Source organism: Pongo pygmaeus, chromosome 15 (assembly GCF_028885625.2).
Source record: "Pongo pygmaeus isolate AG05252 chromosome 15, NHGRI_mPonPyg2-v2.0_pri, whole genome shotgun sequence".
In the NCBI taxonomy this organism is placed as follows: Eukaryota; Metazoa; Chordata; class Mammalia; order Primates; family Hominidae; genus Pongo; species Pongo pygmaeus.
In genome coordinates this window covers 19,148,309-19,175,700 of record NC_072388.2, presented here as the reverse complement: position 1 = coordinate 19,175,700, position 27,392 = coordinate 19,148,309, and the positions used below count along the sequence as shown (strand labels likewise).

At 49.0% G+C, this 27,392-nt stretch overlaps 2 protein-coding genes, 1 non-coding gene and 1 pseudogene across 10 annotated transcripts; 3 read left to right on the top strand and 1 right to left on the bottom strand.

Annotated features, from left to right (window-relative positions):
* Positions 1-2,235: 2,235 nt before the first annotated feature.
* LOC129013217 (cytoskeleton-associated protein 2-like) lies at positions 2,236-13,206 on the top strand (annotated as a pseudogene).
* LOC129013503 (U6 spliceosomal RNA) lies at positions 3,644-3,750 on the top strand. Its single transcript, XR_008493963.1, has one exon. It is a non-coding gene; the product is annotated as a U6 spliceosomal RNA (small nuclear RNA).
* Positions 13,207-13,669: 463 nt separating the features above from the next.
* On the bottom strand, positions 13,670-16,048 carry TMEM253 (transmembrane protein 253). 2 transcript variants are annotated; one of them, XM_054449774.1, is made up of 6 exons: positions 15,941-16,048; positions 15,418-15,528; positions 15,273-15,329; positions 14,879-14,989; positions 14,615-14,761; positions 13,670-14,255 (listed from the first exon to the last, which is right to left on the bottom strand). In XM_054449774.1, the coding sequence occupies exons 1-6, from the start codon at positions 16,046-16,048 to the stop codon at positions 14,136-14,138; spliced, it is 654 nt and encodes a 217-aa protein (XP_054305749.1). In that variant the 3' UTR covers positions 13,670-14,135. The 2 variants fall into 2 exon arrangements, 1 of the variants encoding a protein (XP_054305749.1); XR_008493819.1 differs by lacking the exons at positions 14,615-14,761; positions 15,273-15,329; positions 15,418-15,528; positions 15,941-16,048 and having other exon boundaries at positions 14,879-15,089.
* Positions 16,049-18,517: 2,469 nt separating this feature from the next.
* On the top strand, positions 18,518-27,349 carry ZNF219 (zinc finger protein 219). 7 transcript variants are annotated; one of them, XM_054449770.2, is made up of 5 exons: positions 18,518-18,573; positions 23,736-23,824; positions 24,102-25,535; positions 25,859-25,990; positions 26,262-27,349. In XM_054449770.2, exons 1-5 carry the CDS (start codon positions 18,533-18,535, stop codon positions 26,864-26,866), a joined length of 2,301 nt encoding a protein of 766 aa, XP_054305745.2. In that variant the 5' UTR covers positions 18,518-18,532; the 3' UTR covers positions 26,867-27,349. The 7 variants fall into 7 exon arrangements, with proteins under 7 accessions (XP_054305745.2, XP_063507452.1, XP_054305742.2 ...); XM_063651382.1 differs by having other exon boundaries at positions 18,555-18,573; positions 24,116-25,535; XM_054449767.2 differs by lacking the exon at positions 18,518-18,573 and adding an exon at positions 18,676-19,063.
* Positions 27,350-27,392: the final 43 nt, after the last annotated feature.

Below are 27,392 nucleotides of genomic sequence, written 5' to 3'. Positions count from 1 at the left end.
GTTTTGAACTCCTAGGCTCAAGCAGTCCTCTCACCTTGGCCTCCCAAAGTGTTGGTATTAAATGCGTGAGCCACCATGCTGGACTATTTTCCATTTTTTAATAGCTCTTCTAGTGGGTATGAAGTGGTAAAGTGGTATCTCATTGTAGTTTTGAATTGCATTCCCCACTCAACATCATTATCATATCCTTGTTGGCAATTTGTATATCTTCTTTGGAGAAATGTCTATTCAAGTCATTTGCCAATTTAAAAATTGAATGCAGTATGCTTTTCACTTAAAAATATACTACAGGCTGGGTGTGGTGGCTCATGCCTGTAATTCCAGCACTTTGGGAGGCCAAGGCAGGTGGATCGCTTGAGGTCAGTAAGCCAGGATGGTGCCACTGCACTCCAGCCTGAGTGACAGAGTGAGACCCTTTCTCAAAAAAGCAAAACAAAACAAACAAACAAAAAGTCAGTTACTTTACTGTTGGATATCTAGACTGTTTGCCTTTTAAGCTTTTAAAATTAATCCTGTAATGTACATTTCAGTAAGTAACTCTTTGCACATGTCCAAGGTTATTCCTGGGAAAAGTTTTTTTTTTCTCCCAAGTTTCAGATATAATCAGTGTCATCCCCAACACATCAAAGTGATGTATATAGATTATTATAATGCAATATAATTTTGTCTTTATTGATAAATAAAATACAAATAAAATAAACAAACTATAAATATATTTTGTCTTTATTATTATAATAGTGGGACCCAGTTTCTTCCAGCGTTCTGACTTATGTCTTCTGTCTCAGCTAACATCTTGATTGAACAATGCCAGATGCTGGACATACAGCGCTGCTCCAGTACCTCTGGATTTCATAAATACAAAGGGGGATGAAGCTTGAATGCTTCTTGACCCCAACAAGGATCTGGTGGAACATGTCAGTGGTGGCAGCCTCCGGTCCTAAAGGAGGAAACAAACCTGCCTGTCAGGCCCTGGATTAAGTACTCCCTGCACTCTATTCCTGAGAAAAATTCTTAGAAGCAGAATGGCTGGGCCAAAGTAGGCAATTCTTAATTTGTAGATACAAGTCATTAAATTGCTTTCCATTAAAGTTATACCAATTTATAGTCCTACCAGAAATATAAGAAAGTGCCTATTTCCTTGCATAATCATCAACAATGGGTTTTATGCATTTGAAAATGTTAACTGATTGGCATAAAATGGCACCTTATTGATTGAATTCTTTTTCTTTTTATTTTTTTAGAGATGGAGTTTCACTCTATCCTCCAAGCCATGGAGTATAGTGGCAAGATCATGGCTCACTGCAGCTCAGGGACTCAGGGAATCCTCTGCCTCCTGAGTAGCTGGGACTACAGATGTGCGCCACTATCTCATCTAATTTTTTATCTGTAGAGATGGGGTCTCACTGTGTTGCCTAGGTTGGTCTAGAACTCCTGGCCTCGAGCAGTGCTCCCACCTTGGCCTCCCAAATTGCTGGGATTATAGGCATGACTCTCCTTGCCGGCCTATTTTTATTTTTTAGAGACAGAGTCTCACCATGTTGCCCAGGCTGGCCTCAAACTCCTGGGCTCAAGCCATTCTCCCTCCTCAGAATCCTGAGTAGCTGGGACTATATGTGCATGACACCTGCACCTGGTCAGCATCTTTTTGCTTTAAATTGCTTTAAATTGCATTTATTTAACGACTATGAGTACAAATAATCCTTCATAGATTTATTGGCTATTTAAATTTCTTTCTTTTTGGTAAATTGGCTATTTTGTCTTTATCAATGTTTTATTCTTTTCAATATTAATACTAACAATCTTTTAGCAATATGTTATTCTCTGTCATCCCTCCTTCCTCAACTTGTCATTTGAACTTTACCATTATTGTGATTTCTTTTTTTTTTTTGCATAAAAAGTTTAAAATTTTTGCTGGGTGTGGTGGCTCCCACCTGTAATACCAGCACTTTGGGAGGCCGAGGATCACCTGAGGTCAGGAGTTTGAGGCCAGCCTGGCCAACATGGTGAAACCCTATCTCTACTAAAAATACAAAAATTAGCCAATTGTGGTGGCATGCACCCATAATCCCAGCTACTCGGCAGGCTGAGGCAAGAGAATTGCTTGAACCTGGGAGGCAGAGGTCGCAGTGAGCTGAGATCATGCCACTGCACTCCAGCCTGGGCGACAGGAAAATAAATGTTTTGTTAAGCATAGACTGTGTATAGAGTGCTAAGGGAGCACTGAAGACCATAATCATGACGGTAGCCGCAGAGGCCAAGGGAAGCTTCCCAAAGCGGGTGAGTACTGAGAGGGAGTCCTGAAGGACAGGTGTGGGGCTAGGACTGGATAGAACAGCCTAAATAAGGCATGGAAGTAAGAAATAGATATGCTAAAGTAACAATTTTTGACTCAGTTATTTTGACATCATATGACTTTGACTTCCCGCTAGTGGTTTTGTTTGTGGCAGGCCAGGTCTCACTAATGCAGGCCTCCATCACAACTGTTTCACTACTGACTGATTGGTTTAGTTAAATATTATGAACTAAAAAAAGCCAGTGCCCTTATACAAAGGCTGGAATGTAACAAAAGCCCATCAAGAGTTTTGCCTAGGCCTTTCCTGGGCCTTAAAGCATGACAAAATAATGAAGGAATTCTTAACAGGACCCATTTAGGATTAAAAAAGTTTCACTGGGGGTCTGAAGAAACTCCCCAGGCCTCTACAAACAAGTTTTTTGGAGGTCTGAAAGAACTCCCCAAGCCTCCGTGATTTAGCAGGAGACAAGACAAGGGTAATCACCGCAAGACCTTGGCCCATTTAGATTAAGTAATCTAATTTACTGAGGCTTCAGAGGAAAGTCTTCAGGACTCAGACTTTAGTTATAGATTAAAAGAAGTAAATCACTTATGTCTTTAGACAAATGCACACTTACACATAGACATATAGCTTAGAAGATATAGAAGCTCTGGAAAACTCTATAATTTTGAGTTGGTCTGGCAATAATTTCCAGGCCTTCTCCCTGTAACTGGTTACAGAAATAAAACTCTCTTCCACTGGCTGGGCAGGGTGGCTCACGCCTGTAATCCCAGCACTTTGGGAGGCCTAAGTGGGTGGATCACCTGAGGTCAGGAGTTCAAGACCAGCCTGGCCAACATGGTGAAACGCTGTCTCTATTAAAAATACAAAAAAAAATTGGCTGGGTGTGGTGGTGGGCGCCTGTAATCCTAGCTACTCGGGAGGCTGAGGCAGGAGAATTGCTTGAACCTGGGAGGCGGAGGTTGCAGTGACCCAAGATCATGCCGGTGCACTCCAGCCTGGGTGACAGACTGAGACTCTGTCTCAAAAAACAAACAAACAAACAAACAAACAACTCTCTTCCTCCTCAGTTTGTCTGCATCTCATTATTAGGCCCGGAGAAATAGCAGCCCGACCCTCAGTTTGGTCCGGGAACAGTTTTTTTATTGACATCTCACTAATGTGTGCAACAAACAGCCCTGACCCTCACCCAGCCCATCACTGAGTCAGTGCTATCATCATCATCATCCTTGGGATAATCAAAAAAATCAAAAAGAACAAAAAAAAAAAAAAAAAAAGGAGGGAGAGGGAGAGAATGAAGTGCAAGGATGAGATGGAGGAGTCTGTCATACATATTAATTAATAATTTAGTGCTTGCTTCAGTAGCACATATACTAAGATTGAAACAATACAGAGAAGATTAGCAGGGCCTGTGAGCAAGGATGACATGCAAATTCTTGAAGCATTTCATATTTTGTGCAGTACCAGAGATCATTTCACTAATTGCTGAGTAGCACTAAGGAAACAGTGTGAGTCAAAGCAAAATGGGTGGAACCCAATATTGAATTGTGATTTTCCCTACACAAGAAAAAAAATGAGGCGGTGTTCACTGGTTGTGGCCTGAAGGAGTCCTACATCTGCAGTCAAAGCTGGAGATGCATCCCCTCACCTCAGGCTGTGACAAATACTCAAGCCATGTCCCAAGACCTGCAGTGGCCTCCAAGGCCCAATTCATGTTCAAAGAGCAAATAAGACAAAGACTCAAGAAACATCTGTTAAGAAGAAAAACATTTTTTGATACAAACAGGAAAATCAGATAGTGTCCAGGCTTTTTGCATCTCAGAATGATAAGGACCTGGGCTGCAATCTGTAAGTTGGCTACCATAGCTATGTAACCTCAATAGAGGCCAGAGAGTGGTGACATTTGAGGACCAGTTCCAAGAACAGACAAATATTTTGAAACTTAAGTGAGAAATGGCTGGTAAAGAAAATGTCAACAGACTCATGAGAAGCAAAAATAATACAATGGTGGTAAAAATTGTATTCCTTTAAAACCTTCTAATGAACTGACCAATTCAACTATAGTAATTGTCATACATAAATTTGAGGATAATAATCAAACTCTGAAGTTGTTACCAACTGAAGACGACCCCCAATGTCAACATATGACATTAATGTAAGACATTTCACCTTAACAATAATAGTAAACAGAAACAAATGATTGCAGAAAAACAAAAGCAAGAGGCTGACACGCCCAAGAAGTCTGTGATAGAATCTTATTGAGGCCAAATTGTTTAGTCTAAGTTTCATTCATTTAGAAAACCTCTACAAGTCAAAGATGAGAGTTCTGCAGCAACAAAGAAATTTTCAATTACTATTCCTAAAGCCACAGAGCCTCAGCTTATAAACACCAGCAGCGCAACAGTGAAAAGTAATAGAGTCTCAAATATAACTGCTACTGTTACCACACAATGGGTGAGTTGGTCGCTTGGCCAGTGACAGTCCAATGACCACAACCAAGGAAAATTTAACAAGGGGATTTCATTACTTGCAACAAGTAAGGAGAACACTGGGGATAATTCCCAAAGCAGTTCCTCTCGGAACAAAGCTAAAAACAGGGCTTGTATTGGACTGCTTAGCTGAGTCATCACATGTAGAGGTGGAGTAAAGTCATCAATCATGCTTCTTCATATATCACATGTATAGAAAGTGGCAAAAAAAAAACTCCTCCTTGGGTGGGACTTTTTGTATGGTAATGTGGGGAGTTTGCCAAATTCATCTCCAATTCAGAGGGCATCTCTGGATCGAATGGGTTTTGTTTTGCTTCTTCCTGGAACTTTTTGAAACAACAAAAACTCAAGGTGCAACAGTGTGTACTTGTTCACAGTGTGTGCAAGGACCCTGGGTTACACTAAATGTAACTTGGGGTACACCAAATGTAGTGCTAAGTTTGTGTGATCTCTTATTAGAAGTCATCCAATAATACCCAGGACACTGTGAAAGAAGGCATTGGTAGAATCTCAGCCTTGTTTACAATCAGGAAAAGGTCTCATAGAAAAGAATTATTACAATCAAAAACAGTTTTATCTAGGGTCAAAACCAGTTCCTCTCAGGACATAGAAAAGAGATAAGGCACAATCAAGAAGCATGGCATCTGATCTATTGGACAAGTGGTTGCCAAAATAAAGAAAGTTTTAAAAAGGAAAAAAGAAAAAGGAGCATAGCATGTGAAATCGTAGCCAGGCCTGCTTCATCTTATTGTTTTAAAAAATTATTTTTTAAGCCAGGCACGGTGGCTCACACCTATAATCCAAGCACTTTGGGAGGCCGAGGTGGGCGGATCATCTGAGGTCAGGAGTTCGGGACCAGCTTGGCCAACATGACGAAACCCCGTCTCTACTAAAAATACAAAAATTAGCTGGACATGGTGTCAGAAGCCTGAAATCCCAGCTACTTGGGAAGCTGAGGCAGGAGAATTGCTTGAACCTGGGAGGCGGAAGTTGCAGTGAGCTGAGATTGCGCCATTGCACTCCAGACTGGGCAACAAGAGTGAAACTCCATCTCAAAAAAAAAAAGAAAAAAAAACAACAACTATTTTTTTACAGACAGGGTCTCATTATGTTGGCAAGGCTGGTCTTGAACTCCTGTCTCAAGGGATCCTCCTACCTAAGCCTCTCAAAGTCCTGGGATTACAGGTGTGAGCCACAGCTCCCACTTGTGCTTCATCTTCTAATGCCAAACTGATAGAAAAATCAAAACCTATTGACCAGTGAAGACATACTATAGCAAAACCAACTGCTGAAGGTAGATCAACTCAATCCAAAGAAAACTCAGAAGAGAGAAAAGCTCATCTTAATGAGTGGAAAACTGGCAAAGAAAGAGTGCTGAAAAGGCCTCCTAACTGAATAGTTACCTAGTATGAACCTTAAGAACAAAACGAAAAACCAGTTGGGTCCTTTTGGACTACCATGGTAGAAGATGAACAAAAATTATTTACTGAAAAGGTAAGCAACACATTTTCTGAATGCCTAAACCTAATTAATGAAGGATGCCTAGAAGAAGAAATACTGGTCACACTGAACAATCTGATTAAAAATATTCCAGATGCCAAAAATCTTGTAAAATATTGAATATGTCTTGCACATACTGAACCAACCCCAAGTCCTATTGAAAGTATTCTCACAATCTATGAGAAGGCCATTCTGGCAGGGGCTCAACCTATTGAAGAAATGCGACACACAATTGTAGATATTCTACCAATGAAGAGTTAAGAAAATGTCAATTTTGGAGAAAATATTGAGGAGGCTTGTGTAACCAAAGAACAAGTCCAGGAAGTCAACACTGAAGATACAACTGTTAATCTAGAGTCAGGAAAACCAGAAATGGGGAATAGACATCATATTTTTTTGTACGCTTCCACAGGCACTGAAGAGAACCGACATCATGGAAATGTGCTATTTCAAGATTCTGAAAAATAGCAAGACGACAAAACAAAAGATCCAACCAATGATGTTAAAATCCCCAATACAGAAACTAGGGCAAGTTGCTTAATTAAATATAATGTATTTACTATGCCATACTTGCAAAGTGTAAAAAAGAAGGTGCAATTTGATTAAACAAATTATACATTTAAAGAGCTTAAGTTTTAAATACCAGTGAGATGTTTTCAATGTCAGCATAAAACTTTAAACCTGCCTGGTATGTTAAAAGACCATTATCCTTGCATGTCTTCATTGGAAGAGGTAACAGAGTTGGGAAGCGATACTGATCCCTTTGTATGCTGTCCTAATGCAGCACTATGCTGAATGTACTCTGAGGCTGAAATAACAGATGAAATAGAAAGCTCTGGTAAGGAAAAAAAAATATCAATGCTACCTCCCTCAAACTGCTATCACCAAATCATGAAGTGCAAGAGAGGGCACATGGGAGATGACGCCGAAGAGTAGGCAGGAGCCAAATCACAGAGGTCCATGCACCATTTTAAAATGCTTCGACTTAAGCTTGTGGGCAATGGGCAGGACCGAAAAGCTTTTAAGCAGAGAAGCAACATGATTTAACTGCCAAGGAGATAGGAGGAAATACTCAAACCTGTCTCTCTGAGCTGGGGGTTGGGTTGGATTTTATAAGCATAGGGTAATGAGGTGTGATCTGATTGCATTTTGCAATGACATGATGCCAGGAGGCATGATATGACTGGATCTTGCCATGGGGTGATGCCAGAGCTCATCTGATTGGATTCGAGATCCTGCTATGCGGTGTCTGCTTCTCAATTCAGTCCTCCCCACCCTTCTTGGTCTGAGTACTCAGGTTTCCCCTGTGGTAGAACATGTGTTCATCTGGGCATGCTCAGGTTACATGACTTTCAACCTGGGGTCCATGGCAACAGAGAAATAACTTACAACTTTGCTACATAAAAGTTGAACCAGATTGGCCTGATGTGGTTACAATAATACAACACAGAAAATTCAGAAAAATGGGGTAGGGGGCAAAAGCTAGGGCAGGAATTCAGATTTTGGATGTGCTGTTTGGTTATGGTAGATCTTCGTAGGTCTTTTTAAATACAAAGATCTTGAGAAATTAGACATTAAGTTATTAAAACCTTTCTTATCATATCCTTCTAAGGCATTGTTTTTCAAAGAAAGAAGTAATTTTGCTTCCCAGGAGACATCTGGCAACGTGTAGAGATATTTTTGGTTGTCACAACTGGAGGGAGGGGTGCTACCGACATCAAGTAGGTAGGGCCCAAGGTTGCTGCTCAGCATACTACAATGCACCAGTCTTCTATAAAAAAGAATTACCTGGCCCAAATATCAAAAGTGCCAAGATGGATACATTCAGTTCTAGGGACTAGAGGAATACCAGCATCTTATTTTACAATTTTGTCCAGTGCCAGACACTGGAGAGTATGGATGGGTCAGTTAAAAAACATCACCACCACTGAAAAGCCAATGTAATCTGAGTGTTGGCAGAGAAATTAAAAGTTATCTAATTCAACCACTCAGCTGATATCTGAATATTTGCTTCAATAACCTGTCACTGCATGAGAAAGTTTATTGCACAAAACAGCTCTAACATATCCACAGGCTGAGAGCCCAACTTGAAAGCATTTCATCTTTTGAAAGGTGTTCAGTTTATATTTTTCAGTCTAAAATTGGCCTCTCTATAACAAGTAACCACTGGACCCAGTTTCACTTCTTAGTTACGCAAAGAACAATTTCTTTTCATCATAATTATCTTTGAGGCTTGTAAAAGCATAAATTCTCTTTCTCCTGTGCTATGACTTTAGCTTTACATAAAGAATAAGAGTGGGCCGGGCGCGGTGGTTCATGCCTCTAATTCCAGCACTTTGGGAGGCTTGGTTGGGTGGATTGCTTGAGCTCAGGAGTTGGAGATCAGCCTGGGCAACATGGTGAAACCTCTTATCTACAAAAAATACAAAAATCAGCCAGATGTAGTGGCATACATCTGTAGTCCCAGCTACCTGGGAGGCTGAAGTGGGAAGATGGCTTGAGCCCAGGATGCGGAGGTAGTGAGCCAAGGTCACGTTACTGCACTCCAGCCTGGGGCAACAGAGCCAGACCCTGTCTCCAAAAAAAAAAGGAATAAGAGCGAGCACATAGCATTTTCTTTATATATAAAGAGAGCATATAACGAGGCAAAGCAAATAAAATTATATTTTAGTAGTTTGGACTTGGGTAAAAACAAGAAAACTTTATAATGGCAAGGGAAAACTGTCAAGAATCAACAAAGAAAATTCATTAACTCTGGACAGAAATTAGGAAAAGCTTCTGATAAGAAAAATAAACCAAAGATTCAGATGCTAAGTGGAACCAAGAAAAATAGGCAACACAAAATATAAATGAAATAAGTCAGAAAAAAGAAAAACAGGTAAGGAAAAACATAAAAGAAACAGAAGATGATAGTAAATGGCATCTGAATTTTAAGGAGAAGCCAGCCTAGTAGCAGTTTACCTGTAAGTATGGCTGTCTCTGGCCTGAGGCCCTAGGAAATTATATGAGCAGGCCTTTCCTTCTGAATTATTATAATGGGGACATCAGGTTAAAGCAAACACCAAAAGCAGTCTTCTTCTTCTTCCACCTCCTCCTCCTTTCCTTTCTCCTTCCCCTCCTCCTCTTCCTCCTCCTTTTTTTTTGAGAAGGCTGGGAATAGGGGTTATGGGAGCCGGGTGGAGTCAGGAGAGGGGGCTAACAACTAGGGGAAAGTTGTATGAATTTGTTAGCAATGGGAAGATTTTAACTATATAGGTATATATAGTTGTATATATACATATGTGTGTATGTGTGTATATACACATACATGTTTCACAATGAAAAAAAATAGCAACTAAAAACATTTTCCTGCCTTCCCTCCTGTGCTCACTGCTTAGTCACCAGCAGCAGCAGCCCAGGTCAGGGCAGTCTCTCACATTCCCAGTTCCCTGGAGATGGACCCCTGATCACTGTAGTACATAGATCCTGTCATATTTATAGGAAACACAGTGACTCAGCGACAACACCACTGCCACTGTCCCGCCAGTCCATTAATCAAATGTCAAATTTGAGGCAGCACTGGCTGGGCCCGCCAGGATGAAGGGTGTGGACGCAGAGCAACACACCCTTCTGTTTTCTTGTCTAGACCCATTTTGTGTGGGCCTAGAATCCAGAAACCTGATGGGAGACTCTTCATTTCTTACTGAAATTAAGAGCATCCCAGTCCCAGGTGGCAAGGGGCAAGAGACTGCATTCTTCAGGCCAAGCAGGCGCGGTCAGCTTCAATTACCCCTGGGTAGTTGGGTTCACTGAATTTGGTGGCTCCTGGCCAGGACTGCATAACAGACACAGAGGCCCGAGGGTTTGCAGAAGACCAGGAGGGGCCCTCCACCTCCTGCCTCATTATGAGGCCCAGGTTTCCAGCCAGGCCGAGTGTGCTGCTGCCCTCAGGGGCCCATTGCAGAGGAGGAACCTGGGGAGCGCCCCACACCATGGAGAGGAGAGTCTTTCTCCAACTAAGCCACTGCCAAACGCCATTACCTTAGGAAAGGCACTTTGTGAGACCTCAACCTGGGCAGCCAAGAGGCCACGAGATGGCAGCAGAGGACACAGCCCTGGACACGAAACCTGAGCCATCTTGCCAAAAGGCAGATTCAGAAACGGAAAAGAGTTCATTTGTGAAATACTGTCAGTTGTCTATAATCACGTATTAAAAGCCAGAATAAACGACAGAATTTCAAAGAAATGAGGGTAAAATGTATTCACATGGAGAATTTCCCTACCACCAGTGTGCCACAGCTGCATATGAAGCCACATATCATGAACTGGATTTCTTTAATGTTTAAAAGAATAGATAGGGGTCACGGCCTTTAAAAACTGACGTCAGCAGAAACCTTGTCAGTTTCTTCTTTCAGTGAAGTTCCCATTCAAGTAAAATGAGTGACCTCCACAGAGGCTGCCAAACTGATGAAGAAAGAGGCAGATACAGTGGTTTCTGGGAATCACTGCAGCAAAGCAGAACGCTGTCATGGAGCAGCCCGGGACTGTGGCAATAGGCAGTGTGGAGGGGGAATAATGAGGAACACAGGACAAGTCTCAAATAGTCTTTGCTTGCAGCTGGCAGAGGATAATGCACAGGAAAGCGGCATTAGTAGCACTGGAACTAAATCCCAAATCTGACTTCTCATCTACTGCGCCTTCCATTGTTACATATTCCCACCTCCCCCACTCCTCAGTTGTGACTAACAAATATGTCTCCAGACCTTGCAAAATATCCTCTGGGGAACAAAATGACCTTTCTCTGAGAACCAATGCCCTCGAGGGATATGATGAAAAAGGTTTTATCAGAAAGGTTTTAAGAATTTAATATTTAATCTAAGACTCTTGGACTTTGCAAGGTCTACATGAACTGTAACATATATCCAAAACCTGAATTCCTACTATGTTTATCTAATGCAGACTGATGATTGAAGAACTATAGCTGAACTGGCTCTTGAGTTTTAAAAAATTATCATTTAAACTACTTCTTGCCTCTACAGGCAATTTATTTTCAACCTCTGAAGTGGTTTATAGTTTTAAAGTACTTTTCCTTGTGTGATTTTATTTTAGCCTTGATACTCCAGTAAGGCAGACAGAATAAATATTATTACCATAACCTCCAAGTGCACAAAATGTAGTTCAGACAGGTTTGACTTGCCCAAGCAACAGAATTAGAATCTAGGTTTCCTGAGTCCCAGTCCTATTATTTTTTTGAGGAAAAATTTCTAGTAAGAACTTAGGGGTTCATGAAACCAAACCAAAGAAGTAGGTATGGGCATAACTGCTGGAACAGATAAATTTCAACTGCTAAGCTGTTCAAAAATCACCCCAAATTATTAATTCCATTTCTTTTTTTCTTTTTGAGACAGAGTCTCGCTTTGTCTCCCACGCTGGAGTGCAGTGGTGTGATCTTGGCTCACTGCAACCTCTGCCTCCTGGGTTCAAGCAATTCTCCTGCCTCAAACTCCCGAGTAGCTGGAATTACGGGCACCCACCACCATGCCGGCCTAATTTTTGTATTTTTAATAGAGATGGCCACCATGTTGGTCAAGCTGGTCTCGAACTCCTGACCTCAGGTGATCCACCCTTCTTGGTCTCCCAAAGTGCTGGGATTACAGGCCTGAGCCACCGAGCCCAGCCAACTGTGTTTCTTTTAATGAGGTATTTCTGCTTCCCCTCTCCTTGGAGGCATTGCCCTTCTGGCCTTAAGTTGGGTGTGCCTATATGACTTGCTTTGGCCATTGAATGGGTGGAAGTGACATGAATGTATCACTTCAGGGCAGCATTTAAGAGTCCATGAACAATTCTTCATGCTTACTTCACATTCTGAGGCGGGGGGCGGGGCAGGTAACCTTAACATTCATAGGGACAGGGTAGCATCTCAAAATGGTGGCGCTCCATCAGCTTGGGAGGAAACATTTGCAATGAACAGAACCCCTTGCCAGCCTACTTTGGACACGTAGTATGAGAAATAAACCTTTGTGGTTTTAAGCCACTGTGGTTTTGGCATTTACCGCAGCAGAGCCTAGCCTAATCTGACTGATAGAGGTTAATTTCCATGGTCATCAAGCTTCTCTGGAACTAGAATGCAATATCTAATGTGATTACCTCACTAAAACCTGGAAAACAGAACAAATTGTTAATTTTCTTCCCTCAGCTTCCTCATCTACCACCACCTTCTGACTTTCAAGAAAATTATTCTTTTCACGGCCCTGCACACATGAGCTCTCCATTATTCTGGCAGTTAGACTGGGGAAGAGGAAGAAATGCAGAAGGCCTAGATCTTTTCTCCATTCCAGAGCCTGATCCCAGAACTGTCTCCACCCACCAGTACTCACACTTAACCTTGTCATAGGAAGATTACCACTCTTCCAAGGTGTCACAAACAGAAAAGCGCTGCAGCGGGCGCCACTGCAATGTCAAGGCAAGGCAGCCAGGCTGCGCTGTATCCTCACTGGTGCCTGGCCCTGGCCAGGCCGGGAGAAGCAGCATTCTCTAGGGAAAGAAGTCTTCTCAAGTGGGAACAAAAATGAGTGTGAGGCGAACAGCCATCCCGGGCACTATGTGAATTTGGGGTGAGTTCTCTTGGTACTCCAGCTGTGGTCAATTTCTAGTTTCTAGCGGCCAGCAAGCTGCCCAGCTGCTGCTGCTATTGGGACTCCCAGTTCTCCCGGGCTTTTCCCAAGCCCAAGCGAGCCTGTCATCTTTGCACACTTGCAAAGGTCGTAAACGGTGGGGGTGAACGCAGCCAGAACTTCAGCAACCCGACCGCAGCCGAGATCAAAGGTCGGCGGGTCAGCCCAGAGGCCGAGCCTGCGCAGTCCCGCTCCCGCGTTGGAGATAAAGGGTGGCGGCAGCGCGGGCTCGTTACACCGGAGTGCTCGCAAGAGGCGGGAAAGCGTTAGGGAGAGACGCGGGTCGCAGCGTCCCTCCCTCTGCCTGCCCTATCTACCCGCCTGCCCAGCAAGCCTGTCCATCTTCAGCGCCCAGGCCCTGGGGGTGGGGGGGGGGACGAGAAAGGCCCCGCGCTTCTGACTCATCATCTCCAACCCCTTTCTCGCGCGCGCTCCAAGTCTCAGAATTTCGGACCTGGGCCCTCCTGCGAGGGGGTGCGGCGACAGCATCTGGGAAGCCCCAGCTCTAGCGAAGCGTCAGCTCCGAGCCCTCGCCAGTCTATGAAGCTGCCAGCGCAGGGCTGGGAACCCAGATCCAACTTTCTATTGCAGTGGCTGGGGGAGCGGCACGCCAGTGCAGGACCGCCCGCCCGGCTCCTCCCCGAACGCGGGGCCAGTGGTTGCGTCCGAGAACGCGCTAGGCTAGGCCCCGACTTCCTCGCCTCGCGTCACTCAGCACATCCAACAGCGCCCCTACCGCGGAGAGAAGGCTCTTTATTTCCTAGCCGGTCACGGGCTAGTGGGGCATCTTGGGACTTGTAGTCTCCGCTACAGCAGAAAGGAGACGGATCGAAAGGGGAACTGGGGCGCTCCTGAATTGGATTCAGGGAGTTGGCGTGTGCAGGGTCCGGGATTTGGAGTGGATGGGATTATGAAAGGTGGACAGAAAAGAAAAGTGCGATGAGGCAGATGTGAAGCTGTATGGGGAGGTGACAGGAAGAGAGGATATGGATGGAAGGGAGAAAGCAGCTTTTCAGGGTGGTGAGGTGAGGATATATTCTCGTCCAGGTGTATCTTCTCCTAACAGGGAAGGAAAGAAAAAAGGGCCTGCTCTGAGTGAAAACTGAAGGCACTCCCGGACTTCCTATTGGACTCGAAGGATCCCAGCAAGCTTCTGAGTTTGGTGGGGTGGGATGCAGGAATGTCTGGAGAGCATTCTCTCAGGGTGGAAGGAGAGCAGCACGTGTCTGTTCCCGCTGTCTCGCCCTCTCATTTGCTCCTGTGCTGGCCACCGTGGGACCATTCTCCAAACCAGGAACCTCTTCCAACTCAGAGAAGCCCTGAAAACCAGAGACAGGTGTGAGCAAATTGCAGCGGTGAGAAAGGAGAAACCCCAGACAGAAACAACTGCTTCCTCCTGCCCAATTTTTTATCCTGTTTCCCATAGTCCTGCCAATATTTAGGCAGCTTCCTAATGCTTTCCCACTCTTTTAACCTCAATCATTTGGATTCCCAATTCCCTCTTACCCACCATTAGGGGAGAAATGTTCAAAGCCAGAGAAAGCCAATCAGTTTCATTCTAGGACCTCTTCTTTTCTCTCCTGCCCCATTGTTTTCCCTTAAGTGCCATTGACCAGGATAGCCAGTGGAAAAATTAGTTGGCAGCTAGCTATTTGTGCTTTCTTCCCTGCCGCCATACCTCCTGCAGCTCTTGATAGTGCAGACTCTGGCTCCTGCAGCATCCTGGTTTCCTCTGGCTCAGCAAGAATAGGGCGTGCACTGAGACCAGCACTCCCCCTAGGGTGAAGGCCTCAGCACTGAGTTCCAGCACCAGCAAGCCAGCATGCTGCAGGTAGACAGGGCTGAGAATGCAGGGACCCCGCACCTGTTTGCCCCTGCCCTTTTCCCTTGCCACCTCCTCTTGCCTCCTTATCCTCCCACCTTCTCCTTCATTCACCAGTACCTGGGAGGAGGCAGTTGGGGCAGGCCCCAAGGCTGTCTTCATCACCTCGACCACCACCACGATGAAACCCAAGATCAAGTTGAAGGTGTTGAATATCATCATGGCCCGCACCTGCCAATGAGCCAGCTCAGCCCTGCCCAGCCTAGGGGAGTCATTCCAACCTCAATCCCCACTTGCAGCCTTGCTGAAGACAAAACTCAGCTTCTGCTTCTCAGCCTCCAAACAAGGCCATAAGCACTCTAACTTTTTTGCTTTCCTCCTCAGTCATTGAGGCCAGTCAGTGGTGACAGCTGAGAGAATGAGTCAACACTTAGCCACTTACTTCCTAGGCTGAGGGTTGTAGGTGTCTGTTTTAGGGAGTGGGAGAACAGTGCTGCATTCTCTTCCCTCTCACCTTCCAGAGGCGGGGTGCTCTGCGAAGCTCCAGAGTGACAGTCCCAGTGAGGAGACCCTGCATGGTGAGAAGGGCAAGTGTTGAGCTCTGGTCCCATTAGGAAGGGGCCCTGGGACCTTCCACCCTCCCTTGTGGTGGGTCTTACTGAGGCTCCAGGCCCAAGAGGCAGCGCTGTGGCCATGTGACAATCAGAGTTCAGGCAGGCGACTGAGACAGCAAGGGGCACCACAACCACTGCCAGCCATAGCTGGCTCACCTGGGGGTAAGGGCAGGGTAATTGGGGAGGAACTGTCAGGGATTCCCTCCCTTCTCATAACTCCTACCTCTTTAGAGATCACGAATGGGATTGAATGCAGGGTGGAGGAAAGCAGTCAACCCAGAGCAAGGAAGTGATCATTAAAAATTAAGTATCATTTAATTTTTTCTGCCTCATATTGTAGTTTAGTTACTTACCTGTATGTTTTCCCCCACAAGATGGAAGCTACTTGGGAGATTAAGGGTCTTGCCTTGTTTATTTCTATGTTTTCCTCTACCCTCCTCCCATTCAGAACCTAGCCCAGTTTCTGGCACATGGTAGGTGCTCACTTAACATGGATGGATGGATGGATGGAATTGAATTGGGTAGAAGTGGACATGCTGAGACCTGGGATGGGGTAGCCTGGCCTCACCGCTAGCACCAAGAGGTGCCCACTCTGCCTGTGCCTCGCCCAGTGTTGTAGCTTTTCCAGACGAAGGCTGTGTCTCTCCTGCTCTTGCTCACCAGCTCTATCTTCCATGGCTCCTTTGCCCACAAGAATTAGGTGCTTCCTAGGCTGGGAAAAATGCGTTATAGGTTCTGTCTATTAGGAGACAGGATGTGCAACAACATATCTTTCAGCTACACCTCTGCCCACTCCCAATATCCAGGGATTTGAGGTCCAGGTCCTCACACCTACCTAGTCTGAAGCAGCTACTCCAAAGGGATGGGACCCAGCTGGGTCCTAGGTCTCCTAAGGGGCTTGATAGCTCAGAGCAGACGACAAACTTGTCCTGGCAGAGAAAGGCTGTCAGGGATGGGGTGTGGTGGGGCAAAGGTTTCTATGAAGGCCTAAGGATCTAGGGAGTGGCCCTGGGTAGATACCGGCCTCAGTTCACTCCAAAGATGTCTAACCCTACCTCACTCTGTTCCCATTTCTCATTACTCCCATTTCTGCCCATCCTGGGTTCCTTTTCTGGTTTCACTTACCTCATCCCCATGGACACGATCACTCTGGACCTCAATTCCCCCTCATTTCCATATGATCTTACTCCTTTCTTTGGCTTCCTCCTCAAATTATTTGTCCTTCCCTAGAGATCCTACTTTCTGTCTAGATTGGTCCCCTGTCATTACTACTTGCAGCTTTGCCCCCAGACCAAGTAAGGTTGAATTCCAGTGGCTTTCTTGCCTCTCACTTTCTGGACAGTCTCCCTTCCCTTCTTTCTTGAAGGTTTTACTCTGAATTGAACACTGACTCAATGGATGGGGGGGGCCTGTTTATGGTGGGGATTGTTTTTGATTCAATGATAACCTGCAACTGGATATATATATATCATACATCATGGTCCTCAAATAGTGAGTCTTGGGAAGAATGCTATTGCAACAATTAATATTTTTGAGAGAGAAGGTGCCTCATGGCCAGACAGACCTGGGCTGGAATCTTAGCTCTGCTGCTTCTCCATCTGTGTGATCTTGGATACATTATTATTATTATTATTATTATTAGATTATTGAGACAGGGGCTCACTGTCACCTAGGCTGGAGTGCAGTGGCATGATCATGGCTCACTGTAGCCTACACCTTCTGGGCTCAAATAATCATCCTGCCTCAGCCTCCCAAGTAGCTGGGATCACAGGCACATGCCACCATGCCTGGCTAATTTTTAAATTTTTTGTAGAGACAGGGTCGTCTCACAATGTTGCCTAACCTGGTCTCAAACTCCTGGGCTCAAGGCATCCCCCCTCCTTGGCCTCCCAAACTGCTGGGATTACAGGTGTGGGCCACTGTGTGTGTCCTGATAGATATGTTTTTCTACCTATTCGCACCTCAGTTTGTTCACTGATAAAAGGGGGCTAACAATATGACTGTGAAGAGTTGTTGATTCAGGGTGGGTGTTTAATAACTATTAGTGGTGCTGATGAGGTCACACTGATAAGTCTGATGCCCATACACTAAAAGTGTTATTCAGAAGGAAGCTGGGGACACATTTCTACAGTCAGAGGCACAACCAGCTGGGCCCAAATATACTCTATAGATCAAAACAAATCCGAGATCTACCTAGGTGCCCTTGGCAAGTTGCTTAATCTCGCTGTTCCCTTATCTATAAAAGGAAGCTAATAATACCAGTCTCAAGGGGTTGCTTTCAGCATGGAAGAGAACTTAGCCCAGTACCTGGCACACAAGTGCTCAATGTTAGTGGCTATGATCATCATCACTATTATTATTTCTTATTGTTGACGATAAGAGGAGACTGCGCCAGAAGACTCTAGAAGTTAGTACGAGGAGGGAGGCAGGGTCCTGGGAGGCAAGTGATCTTTTGTAAGCCACTCCTGCCCCATCAGTGCTGTGCCAACATCGGCAGGTCATTGTATCTACTCTTTTCTTTCCCGGGGAGTGGGAGTCATGTTTTAAAGAGATCCAGAAAACTGTTGTGTGTCTACTCCTCCTCAATTCCCACGTGCATTGATTTTATTTGGTGGCGATGTGAAATGTTGGGCTTGCACTGAGGATCCCCGAGCCTGCAGGCCACTGGGGAAACAGACTTCCTGAAGCCTCATTTTTCTTACTTGTAAATGGGGGCTAATTTAATTATAGAGGGTTATTGGAAAGATTATACACTATTAGATAGGTGAACAGGCATTCAGTAAATATTGACTAAATCTGAGTATACTACTTAGCAGTTTGTAGTCTAGACTACAATCGCCTGGAAGGAAGGTACCACTTCTTTCTCATCCCTCACAGCGCTGAGCCCAGTGCCTGGCACTTAGTAAGCACTCAGTAAATATTTGTTGTATTGAAGAGCCATTAAAGTGACTTGAGGAATGGAAAATAGAATTCGAGAGGAAGGAGCAGGAATTGTTTATCAAGAACGGAAAGGACCGAAGAGTAACTTTAATAATGTTTCTTATACGGCCGACATTAACTATCTCTATAATCGCCCCTCCTCCTCCCCCAAAAGAGAGACAGAAATTGTAAGGGAGAGGCTTTGAGATAAAACCCCAGGAAGAACTTCCCGAGTCTGTGCATGTTGGGGCAGAAAGAGCGGCAGAGCCAACTCCTTCCCTGGTATGTCCGGGTTTAGGGAGGGAGGGGCAGTGCTGCTTGGAGGCTGGGGGAAGGACGAGATGACCTTTCAAAATCTCTTCCAGTCTCCTGTTGGAATCCTCTGTGCGCCCCACCCCCGCTCCCTCCCTTCCTCCCTCCCTCCGACAGCGCCCCCCGTCTCCAAACCGCCCGCACCCCGCCCCTGGCGGCCGCCTCTCGCGGCTCCCGGGGTCCCCAGCTCCCTGTCCCCGGAGCCAGAGCCCGGCTCCCGCGCGGCTCCCAGCCCCGCCGCGCCGCCCCCCGCATGCTAATGGCCGGGCCGCCTCCCGCCGCACACAATGCGGGCCAGGGCCGGGGGCGGGGGACCGGGGAGGGGGCGGGGGCCGGGCCGGGGGCGGGGGGGCCGGGGCCCGGCGCATCTCCCCCGGCCCCACGTAACGCTGACGCCCGCGCCGCCGGCCCGCCGCCCGCCGCCGCCGCCGCCCGCTCCGCCGCCGCCCGCCCGGGGCTCGTGAGTAGCCGCTCCCCCCACTCCCGGGCCCCCCCGTCCGCCACCCGGCCCCCGCCCCCGGCCCCCTCCCCCCTCCCGGAGGGGGGGCCCGCTCAGCGCGCCCGGCTCGGAGCAGGTGCAGGGGGCGGGGGCGGGGGAGGGGCACCGGCTCGGCCCCAAGCAAACTTCGCCCAGAGCTCCTGGGGGGGCGGGGTGGGGGTGGTGGCCTCGGAAGCCTGGAGAGCTGGGGGGCCCCAAGGGAGGGGGGGGGCCAGGTGGAAGAGCTGGGGGAGCAGACACCAAAGGGAAGGGCCAACGGGGGGGATGTGGCGGGGGAGGTGGCGGGTGTCTTTGTAGGGGCCCGAAGGCAGGGCGCGAGGGACCTGGGGGTGAGGGGCGGCAGAGCCGCGAGCCTGAGTGGATGCGCACCCCCCAACCCCCGGCCCAGGTAGGGCTGGTGGGAGGGGGAAGGAGCCCAAACTCTCTGGGAGCACGGGGTGGCGGGGGAGGGGAGAGGATGGGGGGTGCTTCCCTCTTTGCGTCCCAAACAAAGTGTCACAAAGAGCTCGGCCCGCGGCAGCAGCGGAGGCGGCTGTAACTCAGCTTTTGTTCTCCTGGCCGGGGGTAGCTGAGCCTTGGTCTCCCTATCTCCCAACCCTGCCCCCTATCATCCTTCTGGCTTATCTTCCTGGGGAGGGGTCTGGGGTGCTGCTGGAAAAACCTCTCGGGCAGGATTGCAGGTCCTACCCTACTTAGCAATCTATTTCTGGGAGGGGGATTTTCCCAGAGGCTCCCTAGATTGCCCCTACCTCCCAGTCTGAGGACTGAGGCTCACGTGGGTGCTAAGACTGACTTTTCTAGGGTCAGCTCCACTTAAAGGGACTTAGGGCTGGCTAAGAGGGGCTATGCCCCTCTTTCCCAAACCCAGGTCCTCCAGAACTTTCAAAATCAAAATCGGGGTTGCGTTAGGACATGCCTCTGGGATAAGATTCCCCATGGTGGGATGGCAGCAGGTGAGCAGGTGTGCCTTCCTCTTGCCTCCTGCTGTACCTTTGAAGTCCATGGCTGAGGTTCCATGTCCCCAACTCAGGAGAGTGAGGACAGAGGGAAGGAGGCTTCACCAAGATCTCAGTCTAAAAAGGCTGGTGAGCTGCAGAGTGGAGTGGGTTAGGAGGAGCTATCTGAGCAGTGAGGTTCAGAGGGCCATGGAGAGGAGACCATAAAAGTGAACTACTGGTGTGTCTGTGTGATCAAGGTAGTCTTCAACTAGTCTTCACTGTAGACCGCCCTAGAAGCTCCCTTTCCTTTTAACCCCATCTAGTGCAGGGGTAATCAAATTGTTAGCAGATTTGGGAGGTGTAGGATTCTCAAGAGGGAAAACTGTCATGTTAGAGGTGACCAGAGGCAGTTACAACTGGGCCCCAGAAGTCCTGAACCCTTGCTCCTTACACTTTGACCCTAAAAACTTTTGAATCACAAGACTTGAGGGACAGTCTTTGTGGTCCATTTAGCAAATACTTCTATGTAACTGTCCTTGTCGTTTCTAAGTCTTTTCACCAACCATTCTATTCTTCTCTACTGAGTAAGGTTTAGTGGTCCACACCCACTTCCCTACCAGCTGCCCCAGCATATAAGGATAATTGGCCTATTGCTTTTAAAAGGTTTCTGATACCTATCCCTGGCCCCGCATCCTTATAGAATCCAAATAAGGGCAAGATAACCCCTGATTCCCAGTGGGGGTGGAAAGTAGGTCAGTGCTGCTGTCTGGCCAAGTCTCGAGGATGGTGTTTAAGGCCTGACTATAGAAAACTCTGTGATTATTGTCCAGGGGCAATATATGCATGACCTCGGTTCCAAGGCAGTTCATAGTACCCCAGTCCCTGTCAGTTCTTTCCCCTACTGAGAAAAAATCATGGGATCAGGTGTCTGGAATCTGGTTTGATATGGAGATGATTCAGGAGATCTTGATTGGGCCTAAGAAGGCATCTCAGTGAGTTTTGTTGATTTTAGGCCACCTTCTGGGGAAACTTTCCCTGCTGGGGAATTCAGCTTCAGTTTGGGCCTTCTTGTATATCACTCTATTTCTGTTCTGGAAACTGCTATGTGCAAAGTGGTTTATTGTTGTTTTGTTTTGGGATGGGAAGCTTTGCCCTATTCTGACTCTTCTTGCCTCAGATATGAGGCCAGCTTCCTAAGAGATTTTGCTTGCTATCCTACAGACAGTTTTAGGGGCCCTAGAATCTTCTCAGAATGAGAGTATGTGCCCATAGGTTAGTCAGCTATGACCATGCAGTATTCCCAGCCCCCCCCCCCCCCACGCCTCCACCATCTGCTTCCTCTGAATATACCAGATTGGCTGTACACCAGGATGTTCCGGGAATCCCCAGGAGAGCAACAGAATGTGATGGACCCAAATATGATGCCTCAGTAACTCATTCCAGGATGTACAAACTGTAACTGTCAGGATGCTCCTTATAGCTAATTAAAATTCTTCTAGTTACATCTATTTTCTATTAGCTCTTTCTATTTTCAGTGACATCTAAAAGGCCAAAATAATCCCTCTGGTACCACTGGATTTTTTTCTATGGTTTTCAGATAGGAACGAAAAAAAAAATGCTCTAGCTTTTCTGTGTTGTATCTGTGATGCTAAAATGGCAAACAGCCCCTCTAGCACCTCATAGCTCTATTTATGGTACTGAGGTGGCCCAAGTGGCTTCTGTGGTAGCCCACTGCACTCTCCATGGTACTGAAGGGATGACCATTTGTTTTAACATCTCTCTGGGGCCCAAAAGAGTCCTGTGACTTAGAATCACAAACTTTTTTCAAGCAGGAAGGGACTAACAATATAAATTAGTCCAATTCCCTTATTTTACTGATGAGTAAACTGGGAGGTTCAGTGATTTAGTAAAGGTTATAGGGTTATCAATGTTCAGACTAGGCCTACAATAGCCTTGTACCCTTCAGTCCTATTCTAATTCACCTTTTGTGACACTATTCAGTAAGCCTGGCTAGGCTCTTAGTCCCACGAAAGGATCCAGAGGATGAGAGTGGGTGCCCTAATTTGAAGCTACAGAAATACACATATTAAGTGGTAGTGGAGGTCGTCTAGTGACCCTTGGACAAGGACACTTTGTTAATTAATCACCTGCTAATAATAATCCTGTAGCCCAGATTCCACATGTAACAGGTACCTGCCCCTTCATGGAGTTTTACCACATCCACTAAATGTCAAAAATTAAAGAAGCCTTGGACCTCCAGAGCCTTTTCTCTCTGCTAACAGGCAGGTTGACTCCTGGCCCAGTTTTTTTTCTATTAAAGATCCTTAGGCAAAGTAATGCTTGCATCTTTGCATCTTTTTCTTTCTCAGTAACCCATTTCAGTTTTGTGATGCCTATTGTAAGGAAGTTCTTTATATCTCAAATATCCTTTCTTAGACAAAAAAAAAAAAAAAAAAAAAAAAAAGGTTAGACCCACATTCATTTAGCCTTGACCAGATACTATTCTATATGAGGCAGAAAGGTAGACTAGATGACTTCTGGTCATCCTCCCAGGTCTGTTTCCATGAATCTTGATTCTGGGGTTTCTTCTAAGTCCTCATGCTAAACTCCTCTGCAGCTTAGGATCAGCACCACACCCCCCCCAACCCCTATCCTCTTCCTCTCAATGATCTTCTCCTTCCCCAGCACTGGAGCTCTGCAAGTCCCAGGCCTAGGGAATTTTAGCCTGGAGAATTTTAACCCTTTCTTGCTCAGAGCATGTGCTGAGTCCCTATCTGTGCAGATGGCCCAGCCCCGCCCCCCGTCCCTCACTCCAGCCTCTTGAGCTCAGAGCCAGTGTAATCCTCCTCTTGTGTGAGGGAGCCTCTCCCCTGCAGAGAGGAGGAAAGCCTGCCTCGGAACAGCCCTGGACAAAGGGGCTCAGATGCCCCATCATACTGCAGGCTCCAAGGTTTGAAACAAGGGGATGAATCCTATACGGTATTTGCAGTTTTTAGCCCCTTCCCCAGGCTAGCTGTGCCCCTTAACTTCCACTCCTCCCCCAACTCTCTCTTCATTCCCTCTTCCTCTGGCTCCCTCCCCCTTCATGCCCCTCCCCCTCTGTCTGTCTTCAGACTCTGCTGCTGGGAGGTGTTTCTCTCCCATGCATGAATGAGTCTCTGTAATGAATGGAAATGAATGGATCAGGAATCCAGGCGGAGGGAGGGAGAATGAGGGGGGAAAGACAGAAAGACAGGGTAAGGGCAGAAGGAAGCACTGTGGAACCTGGAAGGATGTTTGGCTGGCTGCTCAGTTAGGGATCTCAGAGCAACTGGTCCCACTTGGATAACTGGGGAGCCTGGCAAGCCCACCTCATTTGCTCACCACACTGCATAGCCCAACCTACATGGGAGAGGGGCATATTGTGATGGTCTTCCCCACCGCCAGGGGGTGGGGTGGTAGCTGTGGTTGTTCTGGACCATGCATTTAAAATATAGAATTTGGGGAAGAAATCTGGATTATCTGGGAGGCTTGTAGGCTTGGCAAATCAAGAGGTACAGTTTTTGAGTATAGCAGCCCCTTCGTGCCTCAAGAAGCAAGTAGGGAGAATGGATTGGTTTTGGGAATGCAGAATGCTGAGAGTCTGGGGGTAGGGAGTGACTTTACTGCTGAAAACTAGGGCTCATTTTTTCCTCCAAATCTGTCTCTTGCTTTAGCTCCACAGCACCTGTTGCCTTCATTAGCAGCTTTTCCTCCTCTTCCCTGCACTTCCCAGAACCAAAGAATGTGAAGGGGGTCCATGGAGGTGAGTGAAGCTCTGGCTTCAACCTACAAGTACCTACAACTGTATACTCCCTCTCCTGCCTACCTCTCTCTTTGACCTCCCATTATTAGAAGTTAACTCCTTGGCCCTGACATCTCGATTCCCATACACCTCCCTCCACCCCATCTTCCCGAGGTGAGTAGCACCCCGTGTTCCTAGTTCAGGCCCCAGCCCACCTTCCCTCGTGTTGTCCTTCTGGCCCTCGAGGCGACGCCCTTGCTTCCTTTACAGCTCTACCTTCACCCTTTGCTCTACGCAGATCTTTCTCCACAGGGCTCACGTCCCCGCGCCCCGAGCGGCCACTTAGCGCCGTCGCCGCCGGCTTTCGACGGCGAGCTGGATCTGCAGCGATTCTCCAACGGGCCAGCCGTGAGCGCAGCGTCGCTCGGGATGGGAGCGGTGAGCTGGTCTGAGAGTCGTGCAGGCGAACGGCGCTTCCCCTGCCCTGTATGCGGGAAGCGCTTCCGCTTCAACTCCATCCTTGCTTTGCACCTGCGGGCGCACCCAGGCGCCCAGGCCTTCCAGTGCCCTCACTGCGGCCACCGCGCGGCGCAGCGGGCTCTGCTGCGCTCGCACCTGCGCACACACCAGCCCGAGCGCCCACGTAGTCCTGCTGCACGCCTGTTGCTGGAGTTGGAAGAGCGCGCGCTACTACGCGAGGCCCGACTGGGGAGAGCCCGAAGCTCAGGGGGCATGCAGGCCACCCCTGCCACTGAGGGCTTGGCGCGGCCCCAGGCTCCTTCATCGTCCGCCTTCCGTTGCCCCTACTGCAAAGGCAAGTTTCGCACCTCGGCGGAGCGCGAACGCCACCTGCACATCCTGCATAGGCCCTGGAAGTGCGGCCTGTGCAGTTTCGGCTCCAGCCAGGAGGAGGAGCTGCTGCACCACAGCCTGACGGCCCACGGGGCTCCCGAGCGTCCCCTGGCGGCCACCTCCGCTGCGCCTCAGCCTCAGCCTCAGCCTCCACCCCAGCCCGAACCCAGATCAGTCCCCCAGCCGGAGCCGGAGCCGGAGCCCGAACGTGAGGCAACCCCGACCCCAGCTCCTGCCGCTCCCGAGGAGCCCCCAGCGCCTCCGGAGTTCCGCTGCCAAGTGTGCGGCCAGAGCTTTACACAGTCTTGGTTTCTCAAGGGCCACATGCGTAAGCACAAGGCCTCCTTCGATCATGCGTGTCCGGTGTGCGGCCGCTGCTTCAAGGAGCCCTGGTTCCTTAAGAACCACATGAAGGTGCACGCCAGCAAGCTGGGCCCACTGCGTGCCCCGGGGCCTGGCCCCGGGCCTGTCCGGGCCCCCCAGCCTCCTGACCTCGGCCTGCTGGCCTATGAGCCGTTGGGCCCAGCGCTCCTCTTGGCCCCGGCGCCCACCCCGGCCGAGCGCCGTGAGCCCCCGAGCCTCTTGGGCTACCTGAGCCTGCGAGCTGGCGAGGGCCGGCCCAACGGCGAGGGTGCTGAGCCCGGGCCCGGCCGCAGCTTCGGAGGCTTCCGCCCGCTGTCCTCTGCTCTCCCGGCCCGGGCTCGCCGGCACCGTGCGGAGGAGCCTGAGGAAGAAGAGGAGGTGGTGGAGGCCGAGGAGGAAACCTGGGCCCGGGGCAGGTCGCTGGGCCCTCTGGCTTCCCTGCACCCGCGCCCGGGTGAGGGACCGGGGCACTCTGCCTCTGCTGCTGGGGCCCAGGCAAGATCGACCGCCACGCAGGGTATGTAGGTACCCTCCGCTCTCCGGGTACGCCGCGTCCTCCTCTGACTCTTACGCCGCCACTCCCTCGTAGCTTCCTTGTTAAAAGAACTTACCTTTTATTTCTCCTGAGTTTTTTGTTTTGTTTTGTTTTGTTTTCCTGGAGGCTTTGCCATCATTTGAGAACACCTAACTCTTTAGTCACAACAAATCTAACCCCTCAGACTTTCTGTTTCCTCCTGGACCCCGAGGGGAAGCAGCCCTATGGGGTGGGTGTGGGGTGGGTGCGCGGCACCTGGACAGGGTGTAGGCCCCCCTGACTTCCTCTTAATGTATGTGTTGCAGAAGAGAATGGGCTGTTGGTTGGAGGGACCCGGCCTGAAGTGGGCCGGGGCGCCACCGGCAAGGATTGTCCCTTCTGCGGAAAATCTTTCCGCTCAGCACATCACCTCAAAGTGCATCTGCGAGTGCACACAGGTGAGGGAGGCAGCCTCCGGCGTGGAGAGGGGACTGGGGGCGGGCAGAAAGGTGAGGGCTACCGAAACACTAGGAGGTGAAGTTTGTTCCGAAGCCTTCAGTTTGGCTGGATGAGATCACTTGGGAAACGCTCCTTTATTAAATCAAAGTGGGTGGGAGACGCAGTGCCCTTTCTTGGTTCTGAGAATGAGGTCTGTAAATTGGGCGAAATTCGGGTGGTTGCGTGCAAGTGATCGTGACCCCGTGACCCTATCGCACCCACTCTCCCCAGGCGAGCGGCCCTACAAGTGTCCGCACTGCGACTACGCGGGCACCCAGTCCGGCTCGCTCAAGTATCACCTACAGCGCCACCACCGGGAGCAGAGGAGCGGGGCCGGCCCCGGGCCACCCCCGGAGCCACCGCCTCCTTCCCAGCGGGGTTCGGCCCCGCAATCTGGAGCCAAGCCGCCTCCGCAGCCTGCGACGTGGGTGGAGGGCGCCTCAAGTCCCCGGCCTCCTTCTAGCGGTGCTGGGCCGGGGTCCCGTCGGAAGCCCGCCAGCCCTGGGAGGACCCTGCGCAACGGGCGAGGCGGTGAGGCCGAACCCCTGGACCTGTCCTTGCGGGCAGGGCCGGGAGGCGAGGCCGGGCCTGGGGGTGCCCTCCACCGCTGCCTCTTCTGCCCTTTCGCCACTGGAGCCCCAGAGCTCATGGCCTTGCACCTTCAAGTGCACCACAGCCGCCGGGCTAGGGGCCGCCGGCCACCTCAGGCTGACGCGTCCCCGCCCTATGCCCGAGTACCATCAGGAGAGACCCCTCCCAGTCCTTCGCAGGAAGGGGAGGAGGGCTCCGGGCTGTCCAGACCCGGAGAGGCAGGGCTGGGGGGGCAAGAACGGTAGTGAGCCCTCAGGGGCGATTAGCTTAGTGAGCTTACCCCGCCGGAGCGGGGGAGCGCTAGAGGTAGTTGGGTAGAGAAGCCAGCAGGGGGCAGCGTGGGACCCCTATCCCAGCCCCAGGCGGACCAGAGGTGGAAGGGGCGGCGGGCGTAGGAGGGTGGGCTGGCGGTACCCACCCAGCCCAAGGGAGTCACAGTGCCTTAGAAGTGGCAGAGGTGAGGGTCAAAGAACGGGGTCCCTGGGCTGGCAGAGAGGGTTTGTGTCCCTGTTGAGGAGCCACTCTGCCGGTCTTTGCTGGTCCATAGGCGTGAGAGTTTATTTTTGTATAAGGGGTGAGGGTGGGGGGCACTGTACCCTTCTAGCCCCATCAGGGGCCCTGTAGACGTCGCTATTTTTGGTACGATTCCTGTCATCCCTATTGCAGAGTCGTGTCCCCAATAAACAGGTGTCTTGAGGCACAGGGCCCTGTGTCTGTCTGCCTACCTATGTCCTGCTTCCCTCTTTGGGTCCTTCTGTCAGGAAAGTCACC

Coding starts and splice junctions, on each gene's coding strand:
- TMEM253 (XM_054449774.1), bottom strand. CDS start 16,048: ATGGAAGATAGAGCTGGTGAGCAAGAGCAGGAGAGACACAGCCTTCGT. Junction 15,529..15,940: donor GGCACCTCTTGGTGCTAGCG/GTGAGGCCAGGC, acceptor CCTTACCCCCAG/GTGAGCCAGCTATGGCTGGC. Junction 14,762..14,878: donor CCCCAACTGCCTCCTCCCAG/GTACTGGTGAAT, acceptor GTCTACCTGCAG/CATGCTGGCTTGCTGGTGCT.
- ZNF219 (XM_054449767.2), top strand. CDS start 18,891: ATGCGGGCCAGGGCCGGGGGCGGGGGACCGGGGAGGGGGCGGGGGCCG. Junction 23,825..24,101: donor TGTGAAGGGGGTCCATGGAG/GTGAGTGAAGCT, acceptor TGCTCTACGCAG/ATCTTTCTCCACAGGGCTCA. Junction 25,536..25,858: donor AAGATCGACCGCCACGCAGG/GTATGTAGGTAC, acceptor TATGTGTTGCAG/AAGAGAATGGGCTGTTGGTT.